The sequence below is a fragment of the Narcine bancroftii genome, chromosome 6 (assembly GCF_036971445.1).
Source record: "Narcine bancroftii isolate sNarBan1 chromosome 6, sNarBan1.hap1, whole genome shotgun sequence".
Lineage (NCBI taxonomy): Eukaryota > Metazoa > Chordata > Chondrichthyes > Torpediniformes > Narcinidae > Narcine > Narcine bancroftii.
Genome location: NC_091474.1, coordinates 71,965,841 through 71,992,359, shown reverse-complemented (window position 1 = coordinate 71,992,359; position 26,519 = coordinate 71,965,841). Strand labels below are relative to the sequence as shown.

The window sequence follows — 26,519 nt, the reverse complement described above, 5'->3', positions numbered from 1 at the left end:
ATTATCAGCCATTAAAAAAGAAATTGCAGGAAGACTTAGAACATTGGAAAGAATTACCGCTAACATTGATAGGGAGGGTAAACTGCATTAAAATAAACGTGTTCCCAAGGGTACAATACTTATTTCAATCATTACCAATTCCTTTAACAGAAAAATTCTTCAAGGAACTAGAGAATAATAAGGACAGTTTTGTGGAAAGGGAGGAATCCAAGGATAGTGTTAGATAAATTAGCGGAGAGGTATAATCAAGGTGGTTTGCAGTTACAAAATTTTAGAAATTATTATAGAGCTGCACAATTAAGGTACTTATCAGATTTTGACCAGACAAGGGAAAAACCAGACTGGACTAAGATAGAATTAGATAAAACAGGGGAAAAAGTACTAGAACATATACTTTATAAGTGGGATGAAAAGCTGGTGCAATATAAAAACTCACCAGTATTGCATCGACATGGAAGAAGATCCACTTAGAAAGGAAAAAAACAAATTATCAAATACCAAAATTACTATTGACGCAAAATCCGCTAATCCCTTTTACAATAGACCACCTTTCCTCTAGAGAATGGGAGAGGAAAGGAATCAAAAGAATAGAAAACTTTTTTGGAAAATAATTTATTTACATTTGAACAGTTTGCAGATACTGGAAATATGTAATAACTCATGGTACAATGTTTGCATATCATCACTTGAAATCTTATTTAAAGGATAAATTGGGAAACAGCTTGAGATTACCTGAAGGAAGCAGCTTTGAATACGCGATTACAGACACAATGATAATTAAAAGATTTATAACCAACATGTACGTTAAGCTGCAAGATAAGGAAAATGAAATAAACTATAAACCTCAGCAGAAGTGGGAAAAGGATCTAAACAAAGATAAAAAATGAAGTATGGGAAAAGTTATGTTCTGGAACTATGAAGAATACAATAAACACAAGGTTACGCATGATACAGTATAATTGGTTACACAGGGTATATATTACTCCTGAAAAATTTTAAAAATGGGATCCAACATTATCGGATAGATGTTTTTGCTGTAAGAATGAAATGGGAACAACATTACATGCAACTTGGGCATGTATGAAAGTAAATACGTTTTGGGAAGAATTAAATCAAATGCTAAATAAAATTACAAAATAACATACCAAAAAAAACAGATATTTCTTTTAAGCAACATAAGAAGTAGAGAATTGGGCCTCAATTTGGATAAAGTGCAAAAAAAAAATTCATTATGATAGCCTTAGCAAAAACAAAATGTATAATGTCAACTTGGAAAATGGAAGAGAGCATGAGTATACAGCAATGGTACATGGAAATGAATAAATGTATTCCATTGAAAAAATAACATAATTTAAAAAATAAAGTCACAAATGTTTGAACAAATTTGGGAACCATACATGGAACAGATCAGAGAGAGCTTGCCTACGACTTCCATCCCCTAAAATGAGAATTCAAATGATAAGACAAAATGACTAGATTCAGTGTGTAATAAATAGATGACGCATTTTTCTTGTTTATTTTCCTTTGTGTGAAGATATTGTTTTATGGTTTTATTGTGTTGTAAATGTTGAATATTTATGGGTTTTGGAGGGGGGTGGGTAGAGGAGACTGAGGGAAAGGGGGGAAAAAGGGGAGAAAAGACAAAATTTAATGAGAAACATTTGTACATATTTTGGTTGATATGGTTCACAGTGTGAAAATTTTTTTTAAAATTATTAAAAAATGCATGAAAATATAATTGCTCATGTGTATTATACATTGAGAAACTTGCAATAACACCCAAAATATTGAACAAACTCCAAACTCCAGGTGTAGCTTATATATTCACATGGCACAGGGTGTATATGCTGGAATTTTTATCCATTTCACATTATTTCAAATAGTTTTATCACTGGGTTCAGTGAATAAATTGAAGAATTTTGTTTGCCCTTTAAATGTTGAACATTCCATTATTTTGAATACTAGTATCGCTACCAATTATTTAGAGTTTTAAAGGGTATCAAATTCAATGTGTAGTATTTGTTTGTAAAGCTTTTAAACATTTGATAACTGGACTGCTATATTATGTGCTTTTATTAAAAGAAAAACATGAATTCAGAATTGAAATGAAAAACGAGCATTAACATGCATCTTGTATTCAGATTGTTATGTAATTCCTGTACCCCGCTGGCATCTCAGTGAAAATGGAGTCCTTTTTCTGGATATGACCCTGACCAAACTCCTTGCAGGAGAGCCTGTTTTTTTCTGTTGGGGGAGGGGGGGGGGAGAGAAAGATGGTTCATTTCCATCATTTGTTGGTGTTAGATAACCAGGTGTTCAGATGTCAGGGATTAGGAAATGAAGCCTCTCACTTGGGACATGAACTTCAGATCCAGGTGGGAATGTTACCGTTGAAGCCAGGTTCACTACACGTGATAAAAACAAAATATGAAAATCTACAGACACCATGATTGAAATAAAAACACAATGCTGGAGAAACTCAGCAGGTCAAACAGTGTCCTTTATAGAGCAAAGATAAAGGTACATCACCAACGTTTTAGGCTTGAGTCCTTCATCAAGATATGGGAAAATGTAGGCAGGTGTCTGAACAAAATGGTGGGGGAGGGGCAGGGGAAGGAGCACAGACCCACAGGCAGGAGGTAATAAATGGATAAGGGAGGGAGGGCACAGCAGCAAACTGGGAGGGGGGAATGGCTCTGTAAATGGAGAAAGATGACAGAGGGGAGAGGGAGAATGGGGAGTGGGCCAGCAGAAATGGAGAAGTTGATGTTAATGCCATCTGGGCTGGAGGGCCCAGATGGAAAATTAGGGGTTGCTCCTCCAATTTATGGGTGGTCTTGGTTTGACAGCATAGGAGGCCATGGACAGACATGTCAATAATTCTGGTAACTCCTTGCAATCCTTTTGGATTTTGGTTGACAGTTTGAGGAAGAAAATTTCAGAATCCTAAATCATGCCAGATTTAGTGAGGAAATAATAATAATAATGGGGAGAAAGTTCTCAGCCTATCTCTGTCTGCTCTCGACCTGTAGGTTACGCTTGTAGGATTTGAAAGTTCAGGATCCAGAAGTTCACTGTTCCAATTACTTTATCCTTTCAGGTTTGCGACTGCATTCGCCTTGAGACAGCGAATGCTGAATTTTGTGCAGAACATTCAATATTATATGATGTTTGAGGTTATGGAACCAAACTGGCACATCATGGAAAATAATTTAAAATCGGTGAGCAATGAAAAATGTCAAATTCGATGAATAACAATTTTCAGAAACTTCCTCCTTGTCTAATATTTTGTTCTAACATTTCCATTGAAAAATATTGCAAATTTATGTAATGTCTCCTGCTGTGCTCTTGTTACTGGACTTAATGTTGTGCAGCCTTTTTCTTGGTCAATATGGAAAAGATTACCTTTGAATTTTTTTTCCAGTTATAATCAAGAGTTAAATTACATTAGCAAATATAAATTAACTGCTGTTGAAAGCATTTTAGCTTTAATGAGTACTCTGAATGTTTTGTTATTTTCCTCACTGACTACCCCAAGTAAACCTTTTGCCAAAATTGAAAAAAAAAAGCTAAATGTGGAAGACATTAGTGTAGAGACAGATAATGAAATCAAAATGTATACTAGTCATATTTTTGTCATGTAATATGGTAATTATTAAGAAATTTAAGTACTAGATTTCATCGTTATTTATACTCATTAATAGCAGATATAGTGTGTATTCTGTTAATGCATGTGGAAATATTTGGGATAAAGATTTATCTTGAATGTTTTCACTTTGAGTGCAGTAGATTTTTTATTAAGTTTGTTTGAGCTCTGGTCATTTTATCTATTTCTTTAAGTTCACCCAAGCAGCATGTTCCAGGGCTTTTGTGTGGAGTTTTGTTTTCCATATCTGTAGAAAGGTCTACTTGGTAATTGCAGCATAAATTTACTGGGTGCACTCTGATAAGCAGATCATGCTGAGAAGAATTGAGATTTGGAAAATGTGAGATGATCTCATTGAGACTTGCACAACTCTGTGAGGTATTCAGAATTAAAATTGTGAGGCTGTTTCCCAGAACGGGGTCATCTAGGATTAGAGAACAAAGTGTTCAGAAAAGAGTTGGCCGTTTGAGGGGACAAACTGCTTTAACCAGAACACTTGATCTTTGGGGTTCTCTTTCACAGAGATTTGTCCATGCTTGGTTGTTGAATGTATTCAGAGATGCGATTGATTTCTGGACACATTATCAGGAAGTATGGAGGTCAGTTGGGAAATCGGATCAGTTAATTTTAAATGATGGACACATTGCAGAACTGCTGCTCATTGTTAATTTGGAGAGTGATATGGATGGGAGCATTTGGGATTTTGATGCTTCAAGTTGGTTGTTTAGGCCAAACTCAATCCACAGTTTTTAGGATAATATTATCCTGAAGCTATATCTGCTCAGAAAATTGACAGAGTGCTTGTGCATAAACAGGCCAACTTGAATGGGACAGGCTGAGGGGAGTGAATCAGCTTTAATGTCCAAAAGTGCAGGGCACTTTGTGTTCAGCTAGATTTTGAAATATTTCATTTTGGACGGCCCGGTTAGCGAACGGTTAGTGCGGCACTGTTACAGGGTTCGAATCCCATGTTAGCTGTGAGAAGTTTGTTCGTTCTCCCTGTGTCTGTGAGAGTTTTCCCCGGGGGCGCTGGTTTCCTCCTACCATTTAAAATGTACAGGGGAATGTAGATTAATTGGGGCAGCACAGGCTCATGGGCAGAAATGGCCTGTTACTGTGCTATAGGTCTAATTTTTTTAAGAAAATAAATGCTGAGAAAACTGTACCAGATGCCAAGGCCAACGCCTAATACAAGATCCAGTACTGTCAGTGGAATGCAGGGGTTGTGGCAATATGAAAGGGTTTCTGACTGCAGTTTGCCTCTACTCGTGTGAAGAGTCTGATACAGTCACATTGTCCTTGTGTTGAACATCATACTCAACCAGAAGCCGTCTTGGATTTACTCATTTATGGGTTTAATTTTATTTCACATTTTACCACGTAAAGAGCTGATTATCAAAATTTGAGACTCTTGTCAAAGGAGCTTAGATTATGTGAGCTTAGATTAAAAATTGTGATTCAAGGACTGAATACAGCTGTTCAGGGAGGAAGACAGAGGGCAGTCATTGTGACTTCACGCTGGCTCCACTGCCTCTTGCTATTAACTGACCTGGGTGGAGAAATGCAGAGTTAAATGCATAAATTTTCCATTGATACCAATCTTAAAGGACTCATTTGTTTGATGGTTATTGTTTACAAAAGGACACAGATCAGCAAAATGGACGGATGGGTGACAGATTGGACTTACTAAAAAGCTATGAGGCTGTGCATTTTAAAAAAGGATGGGGAGAGTTGGTATTCCAGAACTAATGGAGCTGGGATTCGTCTGCATGAATTTAAAGGTGGCAACACATTTTTAGGGAGAAATTATCAAAGTATACGACAATAAATACCATTCTGGTCACTGACACCTGCATCCTGAAAATGAGTTTTTAAAAACTGTAGTGGAACGTGATTGTGCATTGGCTGCATTGTTCTGCATAGACTTCGGGTGGGTTTTAATGAGCTAAATGGCTGCTGAAGGTACCTCTAAATTCTGATTTGATTTGTCATTTTAATGCTACTTTGTTTGCAGGTAAATTTGTAAAGTTGCAATATTCAAACGCAGGAGAAAAAACAAAATGCTGCAAACGCTCGGCAGTGGGGGCATCCTCTGGAAGGAAATCAAAACCAAGGGTTGTGTTCCTGATCCGTTTTCTGCCCCTCTCTATTTTGCTGGCATTTGCCACTTGCCTCAATTCAGCGTCTTTCTCCGTTACAGTAGCTGAACTTTGAAATGAACCCCATTTTTCAGTTGCTTCCAATTCCTGTCATTAATCTGTATATCTGATCTCTTTTCATGGGAAAATCACAAACTAGAGTTCAGAGATTTTAAAAGGGCATGAAGGGGATCATTTTTCACACAGAGGGTGGGGAGTATATGGAATGAGTTGCCAGAGGTGGGTACAGGTGTAATTTTAAAAGACATTTAGACAGTCGCAGGCATAGGAAAGGTTGAGAGGCATGTGGGCCACACACAGGCAAATGAAACGACAGTGAAGTTCTCAGTGCCCGGCACCTATGGGGATTGGTAAATGTCCGATAAGTGAATCTGCCTGTTGCATGGATTGGTGAAATAGCTGCTAGGGAGCGCCAGTTTTAAACTTTAGTATTTTTTACCTATTTATTTTCCGCAATTTTTTTGCCAGTTCCTTGAATTCCAGATCATGGGGATTTTACTGTAGTTTGGTTAATCAACTTGGTCAGCATGGATGAGTTGGGCTGTAGGGCCTGTTTCTCTGTTGTAAAGATCTGACTTCCCTTATTCCACCCAGAAGATACATTCCCATTTGCTGTGATTTCATCTGAGGTTCACGTGATCGCTTCGGCGCTTCCACCAGTAAGTCACTTGAACTTCCATGCCATCGAGGATCAGAGATGGAGTACTGGGTGCAGTTTTGGTCACCCAGCTGAAGGAAGAATATCAGGAAGTTTGCAGAGGAGACTCACCAGGATGTTGCAGGAACTGAAGGACTGAGTTATAGGGAGAGGCTGGATGGCCTGGAGATCTTTTCTCCCTAGAGCATAGCAGGGGTGATCTCATAGACTTCATAAACTCATGACCATTTTCCAGGATGGATGATTCTAGAACTAGAGGGCATAGGTATATGATGGGAGGGGAGGGAATAAAGGGGCATCTGCTCATCCAGATAGGGTGGGCAGCGTTTGGAATAAGCTCTCGGAAGCAATAGGGGCAAGTACAATTAAAAGGTTCAAAAGGCACCTGGACAGATATATGGAGTGGTAGAACGTGCTCTGATAGGGACCAAATGCCCACAAATAGGACAAACCCTGAATGTCAACTTGGTCAGTATGCATGTAGGGCCAAAGGGCCTGTTCCACATTAAATGACTCCCACTGAAGATGCACTTGAACCACATTTATTAAACTAGTACATAACAAAACTGATGGTTTAGGTCCTCAGGTTTCTTGTGACTGGAGCCAGCAGATTTTGCATGTTTAAATTGCTGCCCATTTTAACCACTCCTCCCAACGATCCAGAAGTCATTCACTTCTAGCTCATTAATGCATCGACATGCTGAGTTCCTCCAGTGGATTCCAGCCTTTGCAGAATCGTGTTTCTCTGCAATGTTTTTAACTAAAATTTATGTACAAAGTCACTTGAGGCAAACTTTCATGTTTCAGCATTTATGCAAATATTTGTTTTGTCAGGCATCCAACATTGATGAGGTTTTAAACTACCACACCAGTTTTCTTGACAACTGTATGAAGGACTGCATGTTAACTAACACAGTACTGCTGAAGATCTTTTCAAAACTTATGTCAGTGTGCGTCATGTTTACCAACTGTATGCAGGTGAGCCTATTCGTTGTATCCAGCCCAAACATTTCCAATACCAGAGTTCCCCCAGCACTATGGTGTCCAGCTAATTGCATTTGTCGCCTTTCCTGAATTGCCCCAGGATGGATTACTCACAAGGGGCTGTTGAGTTAATGTGTCCGATGTCACACTGGACTATATATCTTGATAGAGTCCTTCCCTGGAGAACTGTACAAGCTGGTTGTTTTATCATCAACTTTACTGAATGCTGAATTTTAATCCCAGACTTATTATTTCATTATTAATTTCAGTTGTCATGGTGGAATTTAAACTGGAGTCTTGAGATCCATGACAGGGTGAAAATGCATAAATCTCACTCAGCTGTACTTCAGTCCTGCACATTACAACAGAGACTGTGCAAATGTACCCCATTAACCTCAGAGTCCTTGGGTCAAGGAGGACATCATACAAACTGAAGGTTTTTCTGTTCATGAGGAAAGATATCGGTTGAAGGTTCACGTCTCTGTCACTTCATAGTAGATACGGTTTTACAACTAGTTAATCATGAACCTAGGACTCACTTCCACAGCCATTTCTGATTTAAAATAGTGCATGTAATCAAATGTATAACTAGGATTAAAACCAGGTATTTAATGGACACTGACATTGTTTGTCACTTTTGTTTAGGCTAGAATCTAATTCCGGTCATTTCTCAGACAGTGGACGAAATCAACCAAGTCTACAATAAAACAATCATTGAGTTAGAAGTATAGGTAGGAAAAGACGAAAGTCTGCAGACACTGTGGTTGAAACACAATGCAGGAGAAAGTCCGCAGTGTCCTTTATATCGCAAAGGTAAAGATACAGAACCAATGTTTTGGGCTTGAGTCCTTCATCAAGGTGTGAGTGAAATGTGGACAGACTCAGGTGTGGGTGCCTGCCTCCATTTTGCTCATACCTTGATGAAGGACTCAAGCCCAAAACATTGGTTCCGTATCTTTATCTTTGCTATAAGACCAAATTTGGAACATTATGTGCAGTTTTGGTCACCGAATTATAGGAAGGATATTAACGAGATAGCGTGCAGAGGAGATTTAAAAGAATGTTGCCAGGGTTTGAGTGACAGGGGAAGGATGGACAGGCTGGGACTTTATTCCCTGGAACATAGAAGATTGAGGGGTGATTTTTTTCAGAGATATTGAAAATTATGAGGGGCGACAGATAGAGTCAATGTGGACAGGCTTTTTCCATGGAGAGTAGGGGAGATTCAAACAAGAGGACTGCTCCATTTCCTTTTCTTCCCTAATAAGGACACACTGGAAAAAGATGGCAGCAAGTAGTTGAGGACTATTGGCCCCAAGCAAAGCAACAGAATTGTCTGTGACAAATCTTTCATCTGCTTCACTACATCTAATTTTTGCTTTTATTTTAAGTGTTATATATTCTAACTTCTCATTGTGTCCTCAGAGGTTCACTCAAAGCATAAAAATCGATAGTGAGATGATGCGGCCGACTCTGGAACATGGCACCATGAAGGGCCCGCCAACTCTATTAGAACGTTCTGAAGAGACTGAAAAGAGAAAGCTCACCAAAAAGGTGAATAATCCCATGCCCTGGAAACATTCTGGCAACAAATACACCAACTGATGATAACTGAATAACACTTGTCCTTTGACCTTTGGACCAGCAGTTTAAATACGTTTCCCCTTTGTGAATGTCATTTTTAATGAAGAATGCAGGCCCATAGAAAACTATGGATCATTTTGAATCTTAGCAGAATAACTGGGTGATGCAGAAAATGGGAACGTTAACAGAATGCAGAGCACAAGTGCTGGAGAAACTCAGCAGGAGTACAGCATCCATAGAAAGCAAAAGACAGTCGATGCTTTGGAAGAAAGGCTCAGGCCAGAAACATCGGCTGCTGTTTCCATCCATGGGGCTGTGTGGCCTGCTGAGTGTGCACTGTGCTGGACCCAGCTTCTGCCGATATTCGTGTCTTCCTGGAAGACCATCCAGTCTTGTTTGTGAATGGGAGTGCATGATGCTGATACTGGGGATTGGTCTACTCAGCATTCAACAATATATTCTTCCATAGCTTCTCTGTATTGTTTAGTCGATTCATTCATGTTGAATTAGAAACCATGAACCCTTTGTGATTCCTTTTAGCTAAGTTTCTAAACATTGGCTGTTCTCAGTTTGCAGCAGAGCACGCAGATGCACTGCATTCAACATCTGGATTTGAGGGAACCATCAATACATTTGACAGCAACTTTTCCATCAACTTGCTTGATCTGCTGGACAGATTGAGCATCTCCAGTACGAATGACTGCGAGCACAGTATGATCAACATTATATATAGGTAAGCCATTGGCTCGGTCTTCACATTTTTAAAAAACATTTAGACATCCAGCACAGTAACAGGACCTTCCAGCCCACCAGCCCATGCTGCTCAATTACACCCAATTGACCTACAAGCCCCGGTGCGATTTGAACAGTGGGAGGAAACCAGAGCCCCCGGGAAAAACCCATGCAGACTCAAGGAAAAAGTACAAACTTCTTACAGACAGTGTGAGATTCAAACCCCGGACCTGATTGCTGGCTCTATTACGGAGTTGCACTAACCGCTACACCAACCATGTCATCCATTTTCTTTTTGAAAAACATGCATTTCTACTTGTGCCGAATTTAAATTGGTTTAATTGTTCTACAGAGAAGAGTTGGGAGGTGGTGAATTCAATTCTTATTTGTCTTTTATTTTTATGATTAAGTACCTCATCAAAGACTTTGTGCTGAGATGACAGTTCAGAGAAAATCAAATCTTAAGTCACAGTTTATTTTTTGTGAAACTTTTTGTAGCTGAGTTCGCTTGCACTTTACTGCACCATCTCCAATTTTCTGTAAAGTAAGTGAAAACATTGAACAGTACAGCACAGTCCAGGCCCTTCGGCCCTCAATGTTGTGCTGACCCATATATTCCTACCAATTAATAAATAAATAGAAAGACCGGAGACCTTTGTGAGATCCAGATTGATTGTCAGAGTCCATCTCCAAATTCCACGACTGTTTATTTCCTGTTGTTATCAATCTCCAGAATGGATCATTCCCTGGCAAAAGCTGATGTCGCTGCGTGTCTATTTTTAACTGTACTTTTCTCTATATAGTGCACTATGCTTTTGGACTATTTTGACATACATCACTCTTTACACCATTTTATAATGGTCTCCCCTCAGTCCCCAGTTGGAAAATGATCCAAGCTCTCCAACCCTAGAAGCATCTTGTAAAGCTCTTATTGTCCAACCTGCTGTATGACTTGACTTGTCTAGGAATTATGCACAACAAATCTTTTTACTGTATCTCAGTGCAGTGGCAATATTCAATTCAATCATACGCATGATGGCTGTTAGAGGTATCAAACCTGGTATCGCTTCCCAGGTTCTCACCAAGATCCTGTGTAATTTTTGTAAAACAATGACAATTGCATTAAAATATCTTTGCTCTTAAATTCAGCTTTTTCGATAAAGACAGCGTATCATTTGCCAGCCTAATTGCTTGTTAACTGGGTGATTTGTGAACAAGTGGAAGGTCTCTCTGTTACTGAGTTCAGATATTTACAACCTGGCCTTGCAGAATTCACACATCACTATCAAAATACAGTATTTAAATTTTGACATACACCACGGTAACAGGCCATTTGGCCCTACAAGTCCATGCTGTCCAAATTACACTCCATTAACCTACACCCCCCCCCGGTACATTTTTGAAGGGTGGGAGGAAACCGGAGGGTGCCATAAAAATGTTGTGTTAACTGTTATGCCAATAGTCCAAAAATCTGGACTGCTCATGGATTAGGTCAATCTGGATTCTCTGGCAGTACGGTAGTTTTAAAATTCAAATTTGAGGAATAAAGAAGAGATGAACAGGTAAATTTGAATGTATTTTTAATGAAAAATATTTTGTTAATAAATGAAGTATAAAAAAAAATCTGTGGCCCTTTAAATTTTAAAAGTTTGGAAGTTTTTGACAAGTCAAGATTCTCGGGTGGGCCGGATTTATGGTATCTGGACTTCATGATTTTTATTGTATGTGTACTAAAAATTCCCTCATGGGATTTGTTAAAATAAACCAAATACACAGGGAATTGAACTCATTTACCAAGGACAATATCACAAGCTGCCAATTCTCATGAGATTTGCTGTCGAAACTAATACAGCAGTCTCTTCTATTGATCATGGTAAAACAGGACTTTATCAAACAATGTAATCCTGTCCACCGCTAGTTAATTAAAATACCCCTTTCTCTCTTGCAATCACGATTCCATGACCTGTGAACCACACACCTGTGAGGCATTCTCATTGAGAGAAAATCATCCATCAGACCACATCTTTGTTTTTGAATTTCTCAGAACCATAGAACACAACAGCACAGAAACAGGCCCCTTCGACCCTTCTAATCTGTGCCAAACCATTTTTTTCTTAGTCCCATTGATTTGCATCCAGTCATACCCCTCCATCTCTCTCCCATCCACATTCCTGTCTAAATTCTTTTTAAATGTTAAAATTGAGCCTGCGTTCACCACTTCAGCTGAAAGCTCATTCCACACCCTCACCACTCTCTGTGAAGAAATTTCCCCTCTTGTTCTCTCAAACTTTTCCCCTTTCATCCTTAACCCATGTCCTCTGGTTTGTACCTCACCTACCCTCAGTGGAAAAGCTGACCTTCATTTACTCTGTCTACCTCCTCATAATTTTAAATACCTCTATCAAATCTCCCCTCATTCTTCTACGCTCCAGGGAATAAAGTCCTAACCTGTTTAATCTTTCCCTGCAACTCAGTTCCTGAAGCCCAGGCAACATCCTAGTAAATCTTTTCTGGACTCTTTCTATCTCATTAATAGCTTTCCTGTAGTTCGGTGACTGAAACTGCACACAAGGCTACAAATTTTCCCTCACCAATGTCTTGTACAACTTTAATATAACATCCCAACTCCTGCACTCAAAACTTTGATTAATGAAAGCCAATGTGCCAAAAACCCTCTCTACAACCCTGTCCACCTGTGACACCACTTTCAGGGAATTATGTGCCTGTATTCCCAGATCCCTCTGTTCCACCACACTCCTCAGTGCCCGACCATTTACCATGTATGACCTTTCTTGATTTGTCCTTCCAAAATGCAACACCTCACACTTGTCTGCATTAAATTCCATCTGCCATTTTAAACCTTGTTCCTTATTGATGTTTTCTGGCATTCACTCTTGCATGGAACTGAAGGAAGGCATTGGTGCTCCAAGAGCATTCCCTTGTGTATAATTTACATAATTCATGAATATGCATAATAGAGGAAGCCTGGCAATTTGTTTTCAATGGGTATGATCCCCAACCAAAGCTTTATGGTGTTCTTTTGTTGTGCTGTGTTGTAATGAACTGTTTGGAACTTGGGATTTGTGAAGCTCTGACCCATGCTCATCCAGAGTTATTGTGATCTAGTCACTTCAGCATGACCCCACATGTAACTGAACGAGTCTGCTCAATCCCCGAGGGTATGACAATTGTATTTTTATTGAACTCACTGCAGGTAATTTTTTTTTTTACTGCTTTTGTGTTTGTGCATTGCAGGTTAGATTTTAATGGATTTTACACCGAACGTCTTGAACACATGTCAGCAGAAAGAAGTAGACGACCAGTTCAGCAAAGCACTGTTACAAGAACACCATTAACAGCACAATGAAATACTAATAAGGTCTTGTAAATCTCCCATCATAGTCACCAATAACTGCAAAGAACAAGAGTATAATTACCAAGCCAAGTAGATTATTTTGAAGCTGTTGTAAATAAGATTCATTTGTTAATACTTTTAGTGAAAACACCATGCTGGAGAAACTCATCAGGTCGATGTCTTTCATACAGCAAAGATAAAGATACAGAACTAACATTTTGGGCTTGAGCCCTTCATCCAAGGTATAAGCAAAATGTAGGCAGCCGTCCGCCTGTCTTTTGCTCATACTTCGTTGAAAATTGATGAAGGACACTGTTTGACCTGCTGAGTTTCTCCAGCATTGTGTTTTTAATTCAACCACGGTGTCTGCAAACCTTCCTGTTTTACTTTTGTTAATACTGTTTGTTTACAGCGAGCTGTGGGAAGAATCAAATGGAATTATTTTTTGTACAGTGCGTGCAATGATCGGAGGTTGTTTGGAATTCCAGCACTTGGAAAATTCTACATCCCTTCTTCTTGCTCAACCTTCCCCAGGATACCCTGTTCTTCAACCAGTTGTTGGGAAACTGGGAGAAGAGAGGAAGGGAGAAACAGAACCTTGCTGGCCCCAGAGTTCAAGGAGAAGCAAAGCCTAGGGGCGGACATGTCCACTTAACACCATAAAAACAGGGCAAGGAAAGTGATTGAGGGAAATGTTCTGAGTGTTTTGTAATGTAAGAATGTGGATATGGATGTTGGTCTCTTCCCAAAGACTGACTGGGAATAATTTTGGATTTTTATTTTAAAGTCATAGTGCCTTCAATCATTTCAATTTATCTGAACACTGTACTCAATTTTTATTATCTGAAGTATAATCTGACTTACAAATCTGTAATAAATATTTCAATATGAAATGTATCTAATTTGCAGAATTGTGCTTTATCTTTTAACTGCAAACTTTTCTCACTTTCCTGCACAGACAGTGGTCAGTTGTGGATGTGACGTGTTTAAAACCATCGTTTATTGATGCAACCAAAACCAGGGAGTTGATGACCACACGAGAGTCGGCTACCGGAGGTGTATGAAGGAATGGCTGACAGGAAGCTCATTTGCAACCATTTCTTCCTGGGCCGAATGGCCTCCTCCTATATCTGAGGAAATGTGAGAGGTTTAGTGGAGCCAGTGAAGTGCTTTCTAGCACAAAGGAAAACCTTTTCTGATGCCTCGAGTCCCCCTTTCAGATGTTAAGATGGCATAGGTGCTCTGTGGTTAGTAAGGGATTTCTTCATGTGGTATGCGAGTGGGGAAAAAAGGTTGAGAACCACTGTTTCAGTAATTGGACTGTCCTTTGAAGTCAGATACTGTAATGAGTTGATCTTGATTACATTGACATAGAGGCTTCAAGACAGATCCTTGGAGATATTTACACCCAAGAATTTGAAATTCCTGACCCTGCCCACTACTGAGACCTGGATGAGGACTAGTTTGTGTTCTGCTTCCACAATCATCTCCGTGGTTTTGCTAAGGTTGAGTGCAAGGAGAATCAGTCAGGATGTATGGTTGCTTTTCTCAGCCTTGGCAACCCTGCTCCCTGGACCAGGCCCACATGGGCTGATAGTTGCTTCCACTGTCCGGTTTAATACCGTATGCAGAGTATTTCCTTATTCTGCTCCAAATTAATGAAGGAAACGATCGTTGCAGTGCTGCATCGCTCCACGTGGTGGCAGTGTCCTCCATGTAATGAGTCAGCGGCATTCATTCTCAGGTCAAGGCAGCCGCCAGAATGTGAGTTATCCATCTAAAGACTAAACACTTTCCATTACATAAATTTAAATTGTAATTGATACTCAGTGTGCAGTTTAGACTCATCAAGGATTCGATCAAATGAGAAATTGCCTCATTTGCCCAGACAGGCAGAAAGAGAGAGGGGATGTTGCAGTCAGTGTGTTCCAGCCTACTTGATTGAGATAAACTGGCTTGAGCCCTTCAATGTTCATCAAGGCATGAGCAAAATGTAGCCTGCGTCTGCCTACATTTTCCATACCTTGATGAAGGACTCGAGCCCGAAGCATCAATTATGTATCTTTATCTTTGCTATATAAAGTACACTGTTTGACCTGCTGAGTTTTTCCAGCTTGCATATTTACTTCAACCTCAGAGTCTGCAGACTTTTGTGTTTTACTTCAGTGCAACTTACCTGGTTGAGATAAACTGGTATAGACCCAAAATCCAATCTACACCTGGACCTGCACACCCTCATCCTGAATAAAATCTCCATTTGGTCTCTGGATCACCTGCAGTGTTCCTGACAGCAGAATCTTCAGAAAATGCTTGTCAGTGCAATTCTTTGCCCAGCCTCCAACCCTTTCCCTCTTCCACTGCCCCATCAATCCAGTGCTGGGACGGTCAGTCCACCTGTTGGATTGGAGGATGTTGTACTACACCTAGAAGCAGGCGAGGTATTTACCTGGGGTGAAGGAAGAACCTATTGACAAGATGCTGCAACTAAGGATTCAACACTTGGAGCTTATAACATTTGTTCTATCTCATATTTCAGATTTATTGTCGGAGTACATACGTGATATCTCACCTGAGATTCATTTTCCTGTAGGTGAGGCAGAATTACCACTTATTAGATGTGCAAAAATGTACCAATAAAAATTATAAACAAATAGTGCCTTACAGAGAAAAAAAATTGCGCAAGAGTCCCTGATTGAGTTTGTCGTTGAGGAGTCTGATGGGGGGGGGGAGTGGGGGGCGGGGAACTGCTGTTTCTGAACCTGATGGTGCCAGTCTTGTGGCACTGATACCTTTTTCCTGATGGTGGCAGTGAGAACAGAGCGTGTGCTGGGTGGTGTGGGTCCTTGATCATTTCTGCTCTCCAATGGTAGCGTTCCCTGTAGATGTTCTCATTGGTGGGGAAGGTTTTACTTGCGAAGTCCTGGGCTGTGTCCACTACCTTTTGGAGGGCTTTACACTCTGGTGCATACCAGACTGTGATGCAGCCGGTCGGTCAGCACACTTTCCACCACACATCTGTAGAAATTTGCCAGGGTCATAGCAAACTTCCACAAACTCTCAAAGTAGAGGTGCTAATGTATATTCTTCACGATGACATTGGTGTGTTGGGTCCAAGAAAGATCCTTTGAGATAGTGACCACTAAGAACTTACATTTGCTCACCCTCTCCACCTGATTCCCCCAATGATCACTGGATCGTCCACCTCTGGTTTTCCCTTCCTGAAGTCAATAATCAGCTCCTTGGTTTTGTTGACATTGAGGACTAGGTTGTTGTTTTGAACATTAGCCTTCAATGCCTTGTATGTGCGAGCCAATTTGCTAACCAAGACCCATTGCACGAAAAGTGACTAAACAATACTTTCCACAATCTGGTCTGTAATGGGGTTGATTATTAATGAGCCAGGATGGACTGGGCCAATTTTCCACACAGTCAGGGCGTGCAGGAGTTGGATCTGGGACTGAGATTGACCAGATCTGGGCATGCAAGTCTGCATTCTCTCCGGTTCACCAGAGTGAACAGGAAGCAGGGGAGGTGGCAATGTTTAACAGGAATTGAGACAGACACATGAATGGCAGTGGGTGGAGGACATGAAGTGGCAGGTGGGATTACTTTAAATTGGCATCATGGTCCATGTAGCCATGGGTTGAAGGGCCTGCTCCTGTCCTATATTACATCCAGGATGTTGTAGTTTGCCTCGGCTCTGCTGTGACTGGTGCTCTGTGAGGCGGAGGGTCCAAAAGACTGTGTCCAGGGATCTCCAGGGTTCTTGCATTTAGAGTTTGGAGGTGCCAGTTTATCACCCCGATCAAGAGGAAAGAAATGACATCCAAGTGATATCAAGTCTTTTTACTCTCAGCAAGAACTTCAACCACCTTTTGGAGCTTCTGACAAGGGGTTTCCCAACGGGCCAGCCACCGCCTGTGTCCCAGCCTTGTTACCAACAGCGATAACTGTCTGGTTCAATGAAACCCAGGCTCAAAGACAAAAGGTCCAAATGACTTCCAACTGGTGCAACTTATCGGGTGGCCGGAGGGCGGCGACTCGCCGACGAGTGAGCACGTGGCCCGCGTCGACTTGAGCGCATCTAAATGTCCACGAGGTTTGAGACGACCCTTCCCTGCCGTCATGTGAAATGTTACATGAAAATCAATCGGCAAGAATCGTTTTTGCCTGCAGTTTTGCCGGAACAAAAGTTTTGCCAAGTTTTCGATTTGCAGAATTCGGCAGCTTCCCCTGAACATCCACGCCCAGCTCCCTCAACCCTGCTCCAGACTGAGAGTCCAGACCCACGGCGGTGGGGACACGGACCATCTGCCGGGGACACTGAGCGTGGCGGCTCCCTGTCTGGTCCCCGAGCTCCGGGCGCTTGGAAGCAGCGAGACGCCTCCTCCCGCGCGGACTCGGGGACCGCTCTCCCGGGGCTGAAGTGACGGATTCGCCGACCCCGGACCCATCTCACCCCGGGAGCGCCTCTCCAGCCCGGATGAGGGAGAACTTGCGGAGGGACGTGGGACCCCACCTCCCCGCGGGGCTCGTCTCTGATTGGAGTCCTGTTTCTGCCAGCCTCCAACGGGGCGGCCTTTGTCACGGCGACTCTCCCGTCCACCACCGCCTGCCCACTCCGGGGAAGCGTCGCTCTGGGTCAACATGCACCGGCCTCCTCCTGTACCTATTATCATACTCGTGCTTCTAGCGCAAGGTACGTGATAACTTGCACTTCTTCTTGAGATTCAGGGTCATTCATCAGACAGAAAAAAAAACTTAACCCGGTGTAATATGTAAAGTTACTCCCAAGACTGACTTCCTTAAACCCAATCGATTAAAATTCTATTTTAATCCAGATCTGGTTCTTGGAAAAGTAATTTCCAAAGTACTTTTGCAATGTGTTGAAGCTCGGGCACTGGCCGGGCCAGCGGTTTTCTCCCGTTCTGGGGCTGGGTGGGTGGGTGAAGCAGGAATTGATGGGACGGGGCAGCCGCTCGCTCACCTTCTCAGTTTCGTCTCTGCTTTTGTGGGGTTGATCATTTGAAGTGAAAACACAACCTTGGGGAAACTTTAATGTAGCAAAGTCCGCAGCCCCCGCGCGTGCCCACATGTTGATGAAGGGCTCAAGCCCGAAACGTGGGTGAAATAGCTTTCCCAAAGTCTCTGCTTGATCTGCTGAGTTCCTTCAAGCACGGTCGTGTCGATCGTTTCTAACCTGCCCCCGCTGTTCCCGCAGCTGGGTGTTCGCCCTCGTCAGGACCACTTTCTGATGTAGAGCAACATGAAATCGTGAAACCCCTTCTCCTCGACTCCACGCCGGCGAAGAAGGATCTGCCCGAGTCCGAGGTGAGGAGGCGCTTGTGTGAACGGTTTCCATGAATGTGAACCCCCGCACCTTGGAATGAAGGAAATGCACAAGTCACGGACCCAGAGAGTTAATGCAGATCAGTGTTGGTTGGCCAAGTGGCCTCAGGCTTCAGGGAGGACAAGATGCGGATCTGCCGATTGGACTTGTTTAACTTCTGTTTCCTTCACTCACACAGGAGCTCTCGTGTGGAGTTTGAAACGGCTGCAGGTAGCCACGAAACAACACTTGATAAAGATAATTGTTCAATCACTTGGCCTTGTGACTCCCAGCTGGATAGGGCTGTGTGAATCCCACCAGGATTGGACTGGGGGGGGGGGGCTGATATGGGTTGTTGAAGGACATCCATAAGCTAAATAGACGTTCCCCCCCCCCCCGTGAAAAATCTAAAACTAAAGCAATGGTGTGAGGGAAAAGATTCAAAGGAGATCAGGGGGACAATTTCTTCTCACACTGGTGGGACCACTGTAACATTGTTCAGGCAGATCCGTGGAAAGGTTTATTAGTGGTTTAGGCCTGATGAGGGCAAATGGGACTAAATTGGATCAACTTCTTGGTTGGAATGGACAAGTTAGGCCGAAGGGCTCATTTCTGTTGTAAAAGTCAGCGGATGGAGAGAAAATTGCAGAGACTCTGAAAACAATCGTCACATGCCTTTGGGTGTGAATGTGTTTTCCATCAGTGTATAAGCATTCCCTTCAAAAGGCAGTTGGACTAAACGCTGGAGAAACATGAGAAATGCAGAAGCTGAAAACGAGTGGACAGATAGAAGCTGGAGGGGCTCTGGGTGACACAATGTCCAGGTTGGGATCTTTTATCTGGACTAAACACGATGTAAAATTCAGAGGCTCCAATATCAGATTAAAAAAAAAAGATTTGTTACCCAGAAAAACACGGATGAAGTTGGGAGACTGTCAGATATTTCTAAAGGGTATCTGGTCTGACACGTTGGGTAGAAATGCTTTGTGATGAGCTCCACAGGGGTTTGTGGATTGAGATTACACCTTCATACCACCACAGGGTGTGAAGTCAAAGCACTACCCAGAGTGCAACAATACAGTCCTGGTGAAGTGGTGGGAATGTTGTAATCAGGCCAGTGTGCTTCCAGGGATGGGCAGGTGGTTCCACCCTTCCTGGTCAAGGTCATCTTCTGTGTGTAGGAAGTGTGAAGTCCATCTCTCTGTCCCAGATGGGCCTTCGGCAAGCATGAGCTCCCTCAGGACTGACAGAATTTTCTGAGAGAATGGGGCTTAAACATATGAACACACTGAGCCTTGTGTACACTGGAGGCAGGAGAGTAGGCAAGAGAGGGTTAAACATTCAGAATGGTTTATGAACTACAGCTGGTGTGAAATACTTGAATCTACTGAATTTTGATTAAATCTCCATTTGTGCAGGGATTCAGCTGTTTTACTGGGATGTGGTGTTGGATAGGGGAGGAGTTGGATAGGGGAGGAGTTGGATAGGGGAGGTGTTGGATAGGGGAGGTGTTGGATAGGGGAGGAGTTGGATAGGGGAGGAGTTGGATAGGGGAGGTGTTGGATAGGGGAGGTGTTGGATAGGGGAGGAGTTGGATAGGGGAGGTGTTGGATAGGGGAGGTGTTGGATAGGATGCTCTGCTACATCCTATTGTGGTCCAAAATATGTTTGTAAAAGTCTCTTCTGATTTCTTTGCAGATTGCCTATCCAGAAAAAATCAGCTATTCTATACGTCTAAAAGAGGATGAGTTTATTCTTAATCTGGAAAGGAATGGGTAAGATAAGGCTTCCTTTTGCATTGCATCTCCCTGCAGAACTCTGTCAGAGGATCACAGACTTGGTTTTTGATGTAACGATGCTCTTTGTTATTACTGTCTTAAAGGAGCAATCTGTCACCTAATGAGGTGGAACTTCTAGTACATGCAGAGATTAATCCAAAGCTTTTGTAGCAGCTGTGTCTCACTTGTGATTCTGATGTGTTTCTGGTGCTCCCACTTGCCCCTCCTGCTGCAGGACTGAGTTGCTTTGCTAGATCTGATGCACCCACTTCACGGTGATGGAGTTCCAGGCCCTCCAGGCACAAAGTCTACCTCCTGACTTTCTCCCTGCTCCTCTTGTGTGAATGACAGAGTAATGATTTAATCCCAAGTATGAGGTGGCTTAGAATAAGTTTAAAATGGAAGTGAATTTCACATCTTTGGCACCATTTCAGGAGTCTGGGGTTCTGATGATGGAAGCCATGAGTCCTTATGCTGATCTGTATGCGTTGCATGAGGAATTTGTGCTGCCATGTGTTTATTAGAGTTAAGGGTCACATGAGATCTGCAGGCATGGGTGCTTCACGAGGAGAATGATTCAAAGGGTAGAGTTGTTCTCGTCATGTTAACCATCCACCATTCTCTGCCTCAGTTTGAGTGTGTTGACTGTGGCCACAGTGCCCTGTTGGGTGCAATATTTTAGAGATAATGACGGAAGAGGAAGGCGGTTAGAAAACAGGATATGTGGTGGTGAACTAAACAGAAATTGGGAGGCAGTTTGTGTGAGGCCACCGTGATGAAGCATTAAACAGTTTACCACTGCTGTTTGGGAAGTGAAGTCCTATATATCGAGTGATCAAAACATTTTTTTAAATGCTGGAAATCTAAGGGGAAAATACTGGAAATTTCCCACTGACGAGACAGCCTCTGTGGCTAGAAAAACAGAGTTGATGTTTCAGATCCGGGAAAAGGCCTCAATTCTGTTCTACTCTCCAGGGATGGTGCCAGATTCATTCAGCATTTCCCTGTAGTTTTGTTTTAAACCCTGCAGGATCTGTGCAGAGGGTATAGGCACGGGTGGGGAAACTAATGTGATTGATGAGCAGAGAGCCACAGGACTTGGGTGTGAAAACACTCAAGGAAATGGAGAGGGAGGGGAAGTAAACAGAGTGGGCCAGGTGGGGAGAGCAGCTCTGGGTGGTGGGGGTGGTGACAGAGCGGGATAACTCTTCTATCCATTCACTGGCTCAGATTGCATTTTTCTGACTAAGTCTTGACTGACCCCAGTCACATTGAGAACTGCAGAACAGAGATTGTGACCACTCCCTTTGCAGCAATGCCCTGGCCAGGATTTTGGGGAGAAGCGTCCATGTGGAGATGTACATCAGACTCTCTCACCCACGAGCCTGTGTGAAGCACCTCCTCATCCCTGTCATACCATTGCTGCTCAGTGCTCCTCTTACCTCTGGCATGACAATTCCACAACCTCAGCCCTCTTTAGATGAGCCATCCTGAACCAGACTTATTGAATGTTGACCAGTCCTGGCCTCCTGTTACCTGGTCTCATACGTCAGTTGTCTCCTGATAACAGCTGCTCCCGGCTTGCTCTCCCTTGCTCCTGGTAATCATTTCAGAATTTGTCCTCCCTCGATTTAGCATTTTCCCACAGGTCCAATCTTAACTGTATCCATAGATCTCTTGAAACTTAAGAAAGTATTATTGTCATTCACAAAATGCTCTCCAATCTCCTGGCCAGGCTCATTGGCCAATACAATGTTCTCTTCCTGGTTGGACTATTTACATGCTGCTTTAACAAACTCTCTGGATGCACCTAATTAATCCTGCCTTATTTAAACACCTGCCATTAAGGATGTCCCAGTCAGTATTGTGGAAATTAAAGCCTCCCTCTATGACAACTCTTGCTTTGTAACCTTCCAGAATCTGTCTACATATCAGTTCCCTCACCTTCCACATTAAAGATTATCTACTCTCTGACCAAATCAAATGCCCAGTACATGGTTGGAGAGACCTCACCAGTATTATCAACAAACCACCTTGACCAAATTCTCTCCGTCTAATTCCATTGGTTTATATTGTGCTTTAACAGGGATCTGCTGGTCAGACATTATTCAGAAACTCTTTACTTGGACAACGGAACAGAAGTGGTAGATTCACCACAGCTCCAGGTATTTCTGTGCATTTACTTCACCCTGGTTTCTTTTTAAAAACATGATTCTGCCATATTTTAATGTATGATGGTCTGATTTCTCACAGGATCATTGTTATTATCATGGAGTTATTGAAGGCATCAAAGACTCATCAGTCAGCGTCAGCACCTGTACTGGACTCCGGTAGGTAATCTACCCAAAGCTTTTTCTCATTATTGCTAATTATCCCACGGTGTTTCTCTGGGACTTGATCCATACCAGAACCTATAATCAGGGCATCTTCACAAATGGATCTGACAGATATGGATCTGATGGAAGGTTGAGGGAAAGATCCATTCTAAGCAGTGGATTATGGAAGTGTTCACTCTTTCTGGTTGGAGAAATTCCATCTCGCAGCCTTTCCAACCCCATTGAGACTTGCTTCCAGCAATGGTGCTGCATCTGATTAATAATCGATTGCAATTCCACCTATAACAATATGTGGAAGATCATAATCCTGATCAGTTAATATTTTCATTCACAAAGTTCATGGGTAAGAAAGACCTATGTTTTTAACAGAAAGTGAACTAATTTTTGAAATGATAACTGCTTAGACCATAAGAAATATGAGCAGAAATAGGCTATTCAGCCCATCAAGTCTGTCCCATCATTTAATCATGAGCTGATCCATTTCCCCACTCAGCCCAGGCTTCTCCCCATGACCTTTGATACCCTGGCTAATTAAAAACCTCTCAATCTCTACCTTAAATACACCCAATAACTTGGCCTCTGCAACCACCTGTGGCAACAAATTACCATCCTCTGGCTGGAGAAATTCCTTCACATCTCTGTTCTAAGCGGACATCCTTCAATCCTGAAGTTGTGTCCTCTTGTCCTGAACTATGAAGTCTTGACTGGCTTTGTTGAAAATTGTGATCATCCCAAACCCAGATTTATGTCTGGATCAGTGAACAAATCTGTGCAAGGCACCAATTGCTGACAACTTGTGGCTCTTTGCCAAAACTGACCCAACAGTGAACAAAAGCAATTTTCTGAAAAGAAGTATTCATTTACGACCTTTCAGATAAGGAAAAAAAAATCTCCATAACAGGCAGTGTAAGTAGAAATGATGAAATAATTAAGCAGGAGAAAGTCTGTCGGTGGTTACATTTTATTTTAAAAATACTAAAAGATGTTCTGAGAACGGAGAGCATTTAAATGGAGTGACTTTTACTTTCCTTGGATCTTGCGTTTTGTAAAACTATTGCTTTAATTAGTTATTTTTAATCCATCAGTATTACTCAAAGCAAATTGAAATCTTGCTTTACTATATCTTCCAGGTTAATGTTTACTTAAAAATACTATTATTAATGGGGAAAAAAAGGGATTAAAAGAATAGAAAATTGTTTTTCAGGAAATAGATTCTTATCCTTTGAACAAATGAAAGATAAGTACAATATAACTCAAGATACAGCGCTGGCATATTATCAATTGAGATCCTACTTAAAGGATAAATTAGGAAGCAGTTTGAGTTTGCCAGAGGCAAGTAACCTTGAATATGTGATTACAGATACAATGATAATCAAAAGATTTATAACAAATATGTATATTAAACTGCAAGAAAAGGAGAATGAGGAAACAAATGGTAAAACTAAGCAAAAATGGGAACAAGATTTAAATATAAAGATAAAAAAGGAAACATGGGAGAAATTATGTTCTGGAACGATGAGAAATACAATAAATACGAGGCTACGTATGATACAATATAACTGGATACACAGACTATACATTACACCTCAAAAGTTAAATAAATGGGACCCAACAGTATCTGATAGATGTTTTCGATGTAAAAAAGAAATGGGAACAACAATTCATGCAATCTGGACATGTGAGAAAGTAGAAAAATTTTGGGAAGATCTCAACCAGATATTAAATAAAATAACAGAAAACAATATACCAAATAATCCAGAGATCTTTCTCCTAAGTAACATAAAAAACAAAGAATTTGGAATTGATTTGGAGGATGCACAAAAAAGATTTGTTAAGATAGCTCTAGCAGTAGCAAAAAAATGTATTATGTCAACCTGGAAATTGGAAGATAATTTGAAAATACAACAATGGTATATAGAAATGAATAAATGTATTCCATTAGAAAAAATAACATATAGTTTAAGAAATAATATTGAAATATTTGAACAAATATGGGAGCCTTACATTAAATACAATAGCGAAAACCTACCGGGGACAATCATTACCTAAGTTGATGGAAGGAGAAGGAAAGAAAAGAATGGACTCAGTAGAATTTCTGGTGTTTTTTTTTTGTTGAGTGACAACATTGTCTGACTGGTTTAATGTATCCTAGATTGTATACCTTAAATGGATGGGAGGGGGGGGTGGGGGGGGGGGTGGGTTGGGAGGAGGTGGGGGGGGGAGAAAATGTCACTGTATATGTGTGAAAAGGAAAAAGTGTGTATCATGGCTAATGTGATTTATGGTGTGAAAAAAAAAATTCAAAAAAAAAATACTATTATTAACAAAACAAAATGAGACTAGGAACTGTAGAACATTGCAGCACAGAAAACAGACCCTTCAGCCCTTCTAGTCTGTGCCAAACTATTCTGTCTTGTCCCACTGACCTGCACCCAGTCCAAAGCTCTCCCATCCATGTACCTGTCCACATTGTCCTTGTATGTTTAAATTTGATCCTGCATTCCCCACTTCAGCTGGCAGCTCCTTCCACAATCCCACCACTCTCTGTGTGAAGAAATTCTCCCTAAACCTCTTCTCTTTCATCCTTAACCCATGTCCTCTGGTTTGCATCTCACCTATCCGCAGTGGAAGAGCCCTACCTATATTTATGCTATCTATCCCCCTCTTAATTTTGAATACCTCTATCAAATCTCCCCTCACTCTTTGATCCTCCAGGTAATAAAGTCCTAACTTGTTTAATCTTTCAATCTTATTAATCTTTCCTGTTGATAGGTGACCAAAACTGCAGACACTGCTCCAAATTGGGTTTCATCAATATCTTGTACAATTTTACCCTAACATCCCGACTCTTATACTCAATAGTAAATCATGAAAATCTGGACACTGTGGTTGAAATAAAAACATTTTTCTCATACCTTGATGAAGGGCTCAAGCCTGAAACGTTGGTTATGTATCTTTGCTACATACTTTATAACCAACGTTTCAGGCTTGAGCCCTTCATCAAGGTATGAGAAAAATGTCGGCAGGTGCCCGAACAAAAGAGTGGGAGGGAGCGGCAAAGGCAGGAGATGGTAGGTGGAGAAAGGGGACAGCAGCAATTCGAGGAAGGAGGGGTGGGTGGGTGGGAGAACTGGAAAAGGGGAGGGGAAAGAAAAGGTAAGCAGGTTTAGTAGAAATCAGAAAAGTCCATGTTAATGCCCAGACGGAAAATAAGGGATTTTCCTCTAATCTGCGGGTGGTTTGGGTGGGATGGTGCCAAAGGCCATGGACAGATGTGAGTCTGTGAGTGTGACTCGGAATTGAAATAATTGGCTACTTGGAGGTCGCTGTTGTTGCGGACAGAGAGGAAGTTCTCAGCAAAGCGATCTCCCAGCCTGCAACCAGTCTCTCCCATGTAGGGAATGTCTCAAAGGCAGGACTGAATGCAGTAAGTCTGGTGCACATACAAGCGACGTGTTGCTTCACTTGAAAGTCCTGTTTGGGGCCCTGGACCGTGATGGAGGAGGAGGGATTGGGGCCCCAGACTGTCCCCCACCACTACATAAAGGACTCTGTTTGACCTGCAGAGCTTCTCCAGCATTTTGTGTTTTTATCTTATCCTCAATATTTTGATTTATGAAGGCCATTATGCCAAAAGCTTGCTTTTCAACCCTATCTACCTGTGGCACCATTTTCAGGGAATTATGTCTCTATATTCCCAGATCCCTCTGTTCTACTGCATTCCTCAGTGCCCGACCACTTACTGTGTACGTCCTATCTAGGCTTGCCCTTCCAAAATGCAACACCTCACACTTGTCTTCATTAAATTCCGTCTGCCATTTTTCAGCTGGTCCAGATCCCTCTACAAGCAATGAAACCTTCCTCGCTGTCCACAACGCCTCCAATCTCAGTGTCACCGATTGACCACATTGTCGTCTAGAGCACCCATTCTCAACCTTTTTTTGGTTATGCCCCCGCC

General features: G+C 41.8%; 2 protein-coding genes across 11 annotated transcripts in view; both read left to right on the top strand.

The window, feature by feature from the left end:
- Positions 1-15,791, top strand: part of tubgcp2 (tubulin gamma complex component 2) — a 65,932-nt gene extending 50,141 nt beyond the window's left edge. For 5 of the 6 annotated variants that reach the window (XM_069885269.1, XM_069885266.1, XM_069885268.1 and 2 more), the window contains 5 exons: positions 3,101-3,221; positions 7,298-7,441; positions 8,873-9,001; positions 9,601-9,764; positions 13,019-14,015. In XM_069885269.1, coding sequence (XP_069741370.1) covers positions 3,101-3,221; positions 7,298-7,441; positions 8,873-9,001; positions 9,601-9,764; positions 13,019-13,130 — 670 coding nt within the window. In that variant the 3' untranslated portion in view covers positions 13,131-14,015. Of the gene's footprint in view, positions 1-3,100; positions 3,222-7,297; positions 7,442-8,872; positions 9,002-9,600; positions 9,765-13,018; positions 14,016-14,076 lie in introns of those variants that run through there. The other variant, XM_069885267.1, reaches the window with a different exon arrangement.
- Positions 15,792-17,015: 1,224 nt separating this feature from the next.
- Positions 17,016-26,519, top strand: part of adam8a (ADAM metallopeptidase domain 8a) — a 56,791-nt gene continuing 47,287 nt past the window's right edge. For 4 of the 5 annotated variants that reach the window (XM_069885274.1, XM_069885272.1, XM_069885276.1 and 1 more), the window contains exons 1-4: positions 18,456-18,678; positions 20,146-20,222; positions 22,312-22,390; positions 22,479-22,555. In XM_069885274.1, coding sequence (XP_069741375.1) covers positions 18,505-18,678; positions 20,146-20,222; positions 22,312-22,390; positions 22,479-22,555 — 407 coding nt within the window. In that variant the 5' untranslated portion in view covers positions 18,456-18,504. The other variant, XM_069885273.1, reaches the window with a different exon arrangement.